The 11,370-nt window shown below is 30.3% G+C and overlaps 1 protein-coding gene across 1 annotated transcript; it reads left to right on the top strand.

Annotated features, from left to right (window-relative positions):
• Positions 1-569: 569 nt before the first annotated feature.
• Positions 570-9,946, top strand: LOC128160247 (multiple epidermal growth factor-like domains protein 10). The gene is made up of 7 exons (XM_052823545.1): positions 570-655; positions 764-828; positions 909-1,049; positions 2,178-2,193; positions 4,917-4,981; positions 5,118-5,261; positions 9,514-9,946. Exons 1-7 carry the CDS (start codon positions 570-572, stop codon positions 9,753-9,755), a joined length of 759 nt encoding a protein of 252 aa, XP_052679505.1. The 3' UTR covers positions 9,756-9,946.
• Positions 9,947-11,370: the final 1,424 nt, after the last annotated feature.

Below are 11,370 nucleotides of genomic sequence, written 5' to 3'. Positions count from 1 at the left end.
CCGTTATTTAATTATTGTTTTCCAAATATAAATTGAAAATCTGCACCGTAATCACGATCAGAGAAGGCTTACATATTTCAGAAGAATTAAACATTTTGCAAGAATAGACGATCAAGACCTACTGCATTAAATACTCACATAAATCTGCTACAATGTTCTCCAAACCGGATGTTGCCTAATCCTGCCAAATTTTTCATAACCACTCTCCGCCGGTTTAAACAAGTTTTACTGTATATTAGTCTAATCCTTATATATATGTGTACGGTAAGGCACGTCCATCATAATACCTTTTTTTTCTATTAACCTTTACCAAATGAAATACAATCAAACTTGTTTTAAACTATGTAGAAAATATTTTTAGTTGTTTGAAATGCACTTACTTGCTTATATTTTCAATCGCAAAACCCCCATTATTTCATCCATATAGAAGTGAACACAAAAATCACAAAATAATTTGCCACCAATGGTTGAAGATCTATATGTAGTAATCAATGTATGATTATAATAAATAACTTATTTGTACATTTTTTTTATAGATTGTTGAATTTGCATATTTACTTAATGCAACAATGCTGAATGAATTTGTAAATAAATGGATGGTCCAGGTCTTTTGTATATGGATAGCTGGTGCATGTAATAGCCATTGCCTAACAAAGTAAGTATTGCTTTATTTAATAATCTATCTGTGAGATAGACATGTTTTATTCCGTATGTTGTCATTTGGAATCGCAATAGTTTTTTATCAAGTGCTTTTATATTGAAGGAATTCAACAGAAGAAACAAAAGACTGTTTGGTTAATTACTTTAAAGTTGAAGATAAGTGTAAAGGTAGTTTTTTTCTTCGAAATGTTTCATAAAATAAATGAAAGTTAGTCCATATTCATGTAACTTTGCGTTGTTGTTTGTAGAATGTCCAATTGGATATTTTGGATACAACTGCTCTCAGAAGTGCACTCCACCAACATACGGGGTTCTATGTAGTAAAGAATGCATTAACTGCTCACCCTGTCATCATGAAGTGGGATGCAACTTAACTCCTGAATTCACAAGTAATGATTCATTTGATCAACATCTATATATTCTTTGACTGGATTTGTATTTCAATGAACAACCATTGGCATAGAAATTTAAAATTAAAGATAATTAGGCCCAGTATAGAACGAGTACACACGCTTTCGCGCAGCGTTTCATTTGTATTGTGAAGTCATCTTTTTGCTTGGCTAACGCCATGGCGTGATAGTTTCAACTGCAGATATTCATCAATATTTGTTGAAAATAGCTCGTTTGATGCGTAAAATTAATGTTATTTTGTGGAATACACATAAATGTCTCGAAGTATAAGCTATATTTGGGCTTGGGTTGAAAACGTGAAGAGGGTTCAGCAAGTCTAGCCTTCTGTCATGTTTTCATACCCCGCCTAAATATAGATTGATACATGTAATTTAAGACAGTAACCATGCATTTTAAATTAATGACCCTTAATATCTGATGTTATACATTTATTTGTTACTTAAATATGTATGAATGTTTTTTTAAAATACTATTAAGATCACCATCCCCGCCTTTGTCAAATAAAATTAGCCATTATCTGACAAATCTGGGAAATTGGGCATTCAAAAATCAACTTTGATAAAACCCCGGGATCAAACCAGGAGGTAAAAGGTGTTTTTTTTTTACCATTTGATGCCTTTTAGCAATAACTTTCATATGTAGAACAAAAAAAGGAAGAAATTCCTAGGGCAGAAGTTTAAAAAAAATGTGCAAAATTGATGCATTTCAAGCAAAATCCCATAGGGTCCTATGTTAAAAATTAACAAAGTTTGATATGACCCCCTAATCAAACGGTGTGGTAAATGTTTTATTTTTTTATCTTAAAATAATAATTATATCAGTAGAAATTCATGTAAAAAATTTCATTCAAACATCTAGGGCAGAACAAAATAGACCCGGCCTCGTTAAGTTTTTCTTTGTCTGTTGAATACTATTAAAAAGAGTTTAATTCTAGAATTTTTAATTTTCGTAAATACGACTATGATATGGGGAAATTGTGTTTTGTTTTTAAAACCAGATAGGTTAATATGAACACGATTTCTTTATTCCCTTATTTATACTCACTTAGTACATCATACAGTAAAAATAGATATGAAGATACCATTTCATGCAAGTTTTTTTTACAGGGCTTGACCGAAACATGTAAGTTACAAATTTTAACAACTCTGCTACATAAATGATACCTATCCTTTTTATATTGACGTGCCGTATTTGTTTGTTAAGCACAATTATTGATAACAAGTTTAATATATAATATCTATGCCTGTTTTTGTCTTGGTGAATGATTTTTGCACAAAACTTAAATATATTCATGTGTTCATTTACAATCATATACATGTACCAGTATCGCTAAAAGCCTATTTGAAGGAATTTCGAAGAAAGGGCATAGTTGATCAACATATGACAAGAGGGATCCGCAATACTTATAATAAGGGATGGAGTTGATCTATGAATGTCACATTCGCAATTGATTCGTAATGCATAGATAGGCTCATTTAAATACAACTGTTCGATACTTTAAAACATACATAGAGATATTTTGCATCGTTGACATGCGTCACATCAAAATGATATTCAAACGTTGAAAATGGATACCTCTTAAAAATATCGTTAATGGTCTTAATTATTCACTGTTAAATAGTCAAAACATGCATGCGAATGCCACATTTTAATATGATTGAATACAATGTCTAAAACATACAGTGTTCGAGACTAATAGACTAGTCTTCTCCATCCTATTATTTTATCTTTTAATGTCTAATTATTTTTCACTGGGGAAATTATATTGGAAATATAGTGAAGTAGAATCATGTCAATTCTTGGCTCTTTAGTTTTTTTACGAATTTATTTTATACCGATTTGCAAAGGAACAACCTGGTAATTGAAATGGTAAACTTACCCCTTTGTTCGGATAGCTCCTCCTGCAATTTTAAAGATGGGAAGTTGTTGTTTTGCAGATCAATTGGACATATATCAAAATGAAGCATTTAATTTGGATTTTTTTTTTCATTTTGCTTGATGTATGCAAAAATGCATAAAAGATGCTCTTGAACATCGTCATTTTTGCATAGTATTGCATATAGAGTACCCCTTTTGTACGGATAACTCGTCCTACTGTTATCAAGATAGGAAATTTGTGTTAAGGGTGTGATTATTAATTCAGGGTTGACAAATCAATTACAGATACTGTTTGCTTAAAAGAAAACAAGTTTTGCTATCAAACTGATTGCTTGTCTCTAATTATAATTATGTTAATTTTGTAAAAGAATTTTTTTTTACTGTTTGATCATGACTATTTGAAAAGATAATACGGTAGCCTTAAAATGAACTTCATTTACCCGAATATGACGTATATATACGTGGGCACATTATACATTAAGTTCGTAACTTTATTTAGGTAATTGCCCCTATGCTTTAACACTATTGTGCCATATTTTTAGGAATGGCAATCGAATACAGAATTGCTAATCGGTTAGTCCAATTTTATTCTGACTGGTAAATAGGATACTCCTATCAAAATGGATATCTGCATTTATAACGTTTTCATTTACTGTATTTAATGTTGTTGAAAGCACCTTGAAAATATTATTTTGATATGGCAAACATAATATTATACATTTTTATGTTATCATAATAATCATAAAGAAGAAATATATCAACGACGACCAATTAGACGTGAAATAATTAATCTACTCACAATTTTGCTCTCAGTTTAACTTATCAAGTAAAAAGTGATCCGCAAAGGACATTTAAAGTTTATCATGACAAGTTCCAGACCTTCGTGTAAAATAGTCATCCACTATTTATACAGGGAAATGAGACGAAGATGTTTGATTTTACTTTAATTTGACGAGCATTGGCCATGTCATAGTATTTTGTTGGAAGCCAATAAGCACACAATGTGATTTCACTTTAAGCAAATACGTTACATACAAAATGTTTTAAAATTTCACCCCGTCACTTCACAGTAAACAAAGTTTGTGTATGCCTCGATTGCTTTGATGTGCACTAGCGCACCGTCTGGGTATGCAACGACATTCCTTAAAACGAATTTTGTAAATAGGACTTCCAATGTAATATTATGCAAAAACAAAGGAAAATTGAAAAAAAGCATGCATGTATCAAACTTTCAATCTTAAACGAAATGGAAAAAATGGAAAAAAGTTAATTAAATTCTCCTTTTACAATTAACGAATAACGTATTTGGAAAACGTAAATACACATTTACATTGATAGAATACTGACCCTTTTGATGTTACATAGCGGGGCGATCCCAAATAGAATCAAGACACCCCTAATCCCGTAAAATAAATTTATTGATTTTTTATGCATAAATAGATAGTAACATAGGTATGTTTCCTATACTTTTATTTACACCTCTTCTTCTCGGGGAGATCCATCCAGTCTAAAAATGTTCACAATCATCGGACCCTTTTTGAAAAAAACAAACGCTCACAGACAGCACAATGTCATAATATTTTAACATTTTTCATAATTAACAGTACTAATTAATTTCCCTTCCCAATCTCCTCGGATCCAGTACTTAACTGTATTCAGGTTTTTTTTTTGTCAATTTCTCTTAATATACAGAATTTATTTTGCAATCAAGTTACACTGAAGTATACAACTTTTTGATATCTAATACGACTAATTGATGATTGAGTTTGTACCGAGCTAGCAACTTATTTATCGGTTAGAAATTGCAGTCCCTACTTTACCTTGATTAGTGAAGAAATTTTATGGAATTTTTGAAACAAACGTTATTGCTGTGTCAACGTTATCACCCATGTAAATACAAAACAAATTAATTATAATCAGGACCGCTTTTTATCTTAACTATTCATTTTTTTTAATATTTTCAACAGAACGACAGAACTGGTTTCTAAAAATTGCCTTATCAATGAATATAAAGATGGAAATAATTGCAAAGGTATACATGTATATTCATTATAAAAAAATTCTTAATACGAATAAAGAAATGTTTTACTCGATACTATTTTAATTTAGTATTCAAAATTTATCTTTAAATCATTCTTTTGATTAGAAAAGCGGTGTTATTTTTTTAGAATGCCCAGCGGGATACTTTGGTCTCAACTGCTCCCAAACGTGCGTCCTTCCTTCGTATGGGATTGCCTGTAGTGAAAGATGTAACACTTCCTGTTTATTATGTCATCATATAAAGGGGTGTATTTCATTTTCAGAATTAACAGGTATTATTTGGTATACAGCTGATTATTCAATATTTTTTATTGCTATATTGATAACTAATTAATTTGTTTTTGTTTATTTACCACCCCTTTCTTACATATACATTCTAAAAAAAAAATTAAAAAAAATAGTTTTTATAAACAATGTTTTAAAATTATATAGAATTAAAATGTTCCTTTTGATATTCAGTTCAAAATAAAATCAGTTTTGAACATAACAGTAATATTAGGGTTTCAAAGTTGAAAGACAATAACCATTAATGTGCGTATTTGTAACTACATGTAACTTGAGTCTATTAAGTGACTTTAAAGTATGAATATCGCTAGTTTACGGTCCCTGGTCAGGCAATCAGTTAAAGACCGTTATTAAGGTATCCGATCCATAATAGCCTCAGATTCAATGAATCTGGGTGCACAACAGATATGTATGGGCTTAATACTCAGTATACTTGGACATAATTTTCCTATTTGAGTATCAATATGTAAGAGTGGAATGTGTCCTAATTAATGACCTCATTTTGAAGAGTTGTCCCCCTTTGCTTTTATCCTATAAAAATTCATTCTAAAAATATCTACACTGTATAAAAATTATTTTCAATAGTTTTTGTATTCCTAATGATAAAATACATCTTTCCACCAAAGCATTTTTTGATATTCCTAGTAATTACTTTTTTACTTTAAGAAATGTGCTAGTCTCCATAGACCTTAAAATAAATATCAAAGTATTAAATACATTATGGATATTCAAGGTTGGAAAAATTTGGTCCTAATATGGATCGGATACATTAAGACTGTGAGCAGAACTGAATAACTTTTTTTAACAAACTTTTTTAAAAAAGTATGTCTGTAATCATAGTAATTTTATTCGAAAAGCTTATATACTTTAATTGCAACATATTACATGTAGTTGTTTTAGAGAGAGAGAGAGAGAGAGAGAGAGAGAGAGAGAGAGAGAGAGAGAGAGAGAGAGAGAGAGAGTATAGAAATATTTAATATTGAAAAATGTAATTTTACAATTATATAACTAGCTGTACTGATCACGTGCACTAATCTTAAAATTATAAAATTTAGCTTTAATTATCGATGGGAGGATTGTGTTTGAAAGTCTAAAAACAATGTAAATATTTCTTATAGATCTCCTCCTTAATATGCATGTACAGTGGTAACAACGTTATTGTTGACAAGCCAATCGTGTTATATAGTTCGTGTAACGTGGGTGATCGATCGTGTAACGTGCAGGATCGTGCATGTATCAGGAAAATTGGTTTGCGTTTTTTACCGTGCGTGTTCGTGCGTGATTGTGCGGGTTTATCGTTTTGTAACTTTTTTTACGGAGATTTATTCTTAAAACAAACACAAGTAGTTTTTGTTAAACAATGTGAATCTATTTTTTTTTAAATATAAGAACATTGACAGTTGTTAACATTCATTCTCTCTTTCGTCATTTAATACATATTTTTATTTCCATAACTCATTCAATCCTTTGTTCGGTCGAGTTAGTTTTGCTTAATTTTAAAATCAGCCTATATCAAGCATCAATTGTGTATTGACAAAAAAATTTCAATCATATTAGCAAAAGCGACACGTTGAATGAAAGTGGCCAAGCTTACCCATTCCCCGTTTTGAACTAAACGATTATTCCCAACGTTTTTCTTTCAAATTAGAATACGAGACGCATTGTTATCTAGTAGATTGTATACACATTTGTTTGAAATGAAATTTATTAAGACGCTTTAAAATTTAGAATAAATAGAAATAAATCAATTATGTACTGTAAATAATGAAAATATTGGATGGGAAAAATCGAAATTCTATAGAACAGGGTAACAAATTTACCTGTATCCCGCATAATTAAATCGTACATAAGAGAATGAAATTATATAAACAGTCAACTCGTGTGTATATAATTTGGTGTAGTTTATGCATGATATTTATTTCTATTACACGTAATTTTCTTTAACTTATGATATAAGTTAATATTCGTTATGGAGACAAACAAATTAATTTGTGTGTGAATCCTTTATATTTGTGTATTGATGTGTAAAAGTGTTAACTCGTAAAATACAAAACAGTGCATGACTTAAGTACATGTCGCTTTTCAATAACACACAAACATAAAGCAATACAAATTAAAGTAATACGTTTCCTTAATTCTAATCTTAAAAATTAATTTTGATTTTGCGTGTTTAATGGTGTAGAATCGTTCGGTTGCGTGTTTTATCGTTTTTATTCGTGTATCGTGAAGGTTCAGAAAGTTAGTGATCGTCTATGTATCGTCTATGTATCGTGCGTGATCGTTCGTGTATCGTTCTTGTATCAGAATCTTGCGTGTCGTTTGTCAACAATAACGTTGCTACCACTGTAGTGAGTAGTTAAACTAAATAGATGTCTGTAGTTTTTACATTCTATCGGATACATTAAGACTGTGAGCAGAACTGAATAACTTTTTTGAACAAACTTTTTTAAAAAAGTATGTCTGTAATCATAGTAATTTTATTCGAAAAGCTTATATACTTTAATTGCAACATATTACATGTAGTTGTTTTAGAGAGAGAGAGAGAGAGAGAGAGAGAGAGAGAGAGAGAGAGAGAGAGAGAGAGAGAGAGAGTATAGAAATATTCAATATTGAAAAATGTAATTTTACAATTATATAACTAGCTGTACTGATCACGTGCACTAATCTTAAAATTATAAAATTTAGCTTTAATGTAAGAATACTCGATGGGAGGATTGTGTTTGAAAGTCTAAAAACAATGTAAATATTTCTTATAGATCTCCTCCTTAATATGCATGTACAGTGGTAACAACGTTATTGTTGACAAGCCAATCGTGTTATATAGTTCGTGTAACGTGGGTGATCGATCGTGTAACGTGCAGGATTGTGCGTGTATCAGGAAAATTGGTTTGCGTTTTTTACCGTGCGTGTTCGTGCGTGATTGCGCGGGTTTATCGTTTTGTAACTTTTTTTACGGAGATTTATTCTTAAAACAAACACAAGTAGTTTTTGTTAAACAATGTGAATCTATTTTTTTTTAAATATAAGAACATTGACAGTTGTTAACATTCATTCTCTCTTTCGTCATTTAATACATATTTTTATTTCCATAACTCATTCAATCCTTTGTTCGGTCGAGTTAGTTTTGCTTAATTTTAAAATCAGCCTATATCAAGCATCAATTGTGTATTGACAAAAAAATTTCAATCATATTAGCAAAAGCGACACGTTGAATGAAAGTGGCCAAGCTTACCCATTCCCCGTTTTGAACTAAACGATTATTCCCAACGTTTTTCTTTCAAATTAGAATACGAGACGCATTGTTATCTAGTAGATTGTATACACATTTGTTTGAAATGAAATTTATTAAGACGCTTTAAAATTTAGAATAAATAGAAATAAATCAATTATGTACTGTAAATAATGAAAATATTGGATGGGAAAAATCGAAATTCTATAGAACAGGGTAACAAATTTACCTGTATCCCGCATAATTAAATCGTACATAAGAGAATGAAATTATATAAACAGTCAACTCGTGTGTATATAATTTGGTGTAGTTTATGCATGATATTCATTTCTATTACACGTAATTTTCTTTAACTTATGATATAAGTTAATATTCGTTATGGAGACAAACAAATTAATTTGTGTGTGAATCCTTTATATTTGTGTATGGATGTGTAAAAGTGTTAACTCGTAAAATACAAAACAGTGCATGACTTAAGTACATGTCGCTTTTCAATAACACACAAACATAAAGCAATACAAATTAAAGTAATACGCTTCCTTAATTCTAATCTTAAAAATTAATTTTGATTTTGCGTGTTTAATGGTGTAGAATCGTTCGGTTGCGTGTTTTATCGTTTTTATTCGTGTATCGTGAAGGTTCAGAAAGTTAGTGATCGTCTATGTATCGTCTATGTATCGTGCGTGATCGTTCGTGTATCGTTCTTGTATCAGAATCTTGCGTGTCGTTTGTCAACAATAACGTTGCTACCACTGTAGTGAGTAGTTAAACTAAATAGATGTCTGTAGTTATAGAGAGTATATTCATAAACTATTCCTGACTTTTTAGACCGGGGTACTAGATTGAGGCGCGAACCTATTTTTGCGGAGAATGCGTTATTTTAATAAAAGACCAATGTTCTGCATGACACATCAATAGTCATGTATTTTACTATCAGAAGTCTTATTTTGTTAAACTCATATGGTACATTTGTAATTATTTAACCTATATGTTACCCATTTTTACAATAGCATCTGATGTAATAGTAGAAACAGGAAAAAAACCATCATCTGCGGGAAACAGAATATTTCAAACTCACGTCAATTTGATAATTTTACTGATTGGAGGAACCATAACGATCGTGCTACTTGTCGTGATCGTTTTTACAATACGGAGTCCTCGGTCTTTAGTTAAGAGCAACCGTAGCGATCATCCATCACCAAATGTTCATGGAATCGAGAATATTTATTATGAATTCAATGTGGTGGAATGATTCGAATCCATTTTCTTCATTTATTTTGAATGCATACATGTAGCAAAACTACGAGCACGTCACGTTATCAAGTGCATGCTGACTGTTGTGTGTATTAGAGATAAGGACTTTCCGTAATATCTTATCCTACCTTACAACCATTATAATTGATAAAACAGTATATCAATTTTTGATGTCCGAATGAACAATTCTATGTTTCCATCATTGTTTTTTAAAATCAATGTTAACTTGCATCATCATTCTTTACTTGATAGTTTTATGTTGTCATCAGTATTTTTTCTGGTGTGTTCAACAGTACATTAACTGGTGTTTTCCATTCTTGCGAAAACAAAAACAAATAAATACATGTATGTGTCTTAAAACCCATATGTATGCGGTGCATATATCAGTTTTGGATACCAATGGGTATACATTTGTTTTTAATTTAGTTTTTTGGGGGGCGTGTTGGGGAGATGGAATTTCGATTCCTTAGTGATAAAATGAACGCTATTGTTTTTGCGTATGGATTGCTCATTCAAAAAATTGATGATTTCTTTATAAATCGAAATATAAAAAAACACACCCTTTTTTGTGCTATACGTACAAAAAATATCATCAAGGACTTGTTAAATAAAAAAAATTTCATATTCATTTTGTATGCAAACATGATACTTGTGTTTATTTGTAAAATCGTTTTTGACGTCTTAAATATTTTATGGTGTTATAAGTGTATTTTATTTACACATGTTTTAGATATATTCCACAGTAAGGGCAAGAATTGGGTTTAATTTTTAATAATTTTAACTTTGAAGTTAAAATTTAGCTTATTTTTTTACCTATATGTATATTGTTTTCATCTACAAATAGTGCATCCAATTCTCCTTTTGTTTCTTTCATTGACTTATGTTTCTAATCAATAGCGTCGGGCCAGGATCATTGTATATTTTGTTCTACGAATACTGTGTATTTATTAACATTATATATTAAAAACTTTAAAATTATGATGTAGGTAACAACAAAGCTAAAAATTATGCCCTTCTGTTGGGCCAATCACACCCTTTGAATATGGTTATCACAACAGTTGATAAGAGAGTATAATCATTAAAACGAACACTTATATTTTAAGACGTTCTGGTGAATACAGTAAATGTTCGAAAGCGGATATTGCTTATAAAAAGTAAATGTGATAAAACATTTTTATTATTACAGGTAATTAAAAAAAAAACAGAATAGTAATTTTATGAATGTTTTACCATTTGTTTGTGTTAAAACGTTTATTGTTCTGACATCATATAATGTATTACCAAGCCACTATTCCCCATCTAAAGCTTTTAAAACCAGAGAAATAGAGAATGTACATGTAGGGTTTTATAAAAATAAATATTAAACAGGGGGCAAGTGTTGTGCGAACAGACAAACGAAACAGAAAAAAATCACAACAGAAAACCGAATTACAATGTAGGTCATTAATTGATAAACTTAAACATTTACAAGCATCATATTTTATTGGGTTTTTTTATTTAAGTTCATCTAGTTTGTTTGTCTGGGGTTTTTTTGTTGGTTTTTTTTTTGTTGGTTTTTGTATTTTTTTTTTTTGCATAGCGATGTTATGAAATGCATTTTGTACACCTCAGAC

Source organism: Crassostrea angulata, chromosome 8 (assembly GCF_025612915.1).
Source record: "Crassostrea angulata isolate pt1a10 chromosome 8, ASM2561291v2, whole genome shotgun sequence".
In the NCBI taxonomy this organism is placed as follows: Eukaryota; Metazoa; Mollusca; class Bivalvia; order Ostreida; family Ostreidae; genus Magallana; species Magallana angulata.
The sequence above is the reverse complement of the archived record's forward strand: the minus strand, read 5'-3'. Positions and strand labels throughout refer to the sequence as shown.

Bases quoted from the DNA above. Each gene is read 5' to 3' on its own strand.
- LOC128160247 (XM_052823545.1), top strand. From the start codon at position 570: ATGCTGAATGAATTTGTAAATAAATGGATGGTCCAGGTCTTTTGTATA. The intron at 829-908 runs GTAGTTTTTTTC...TGTTGTTTGTAG, and splicing joins AGTTGAAGATAAGTGTAAAG to AATGTCCAATTGGATATTTT. The intron at 5,262-9,513 runs GTATTATTTGGT...TTTTTACAATAG, and splicing joins TTCATTTTCAGAATTAACAG to CATCTGATGTAATAGTAGAA.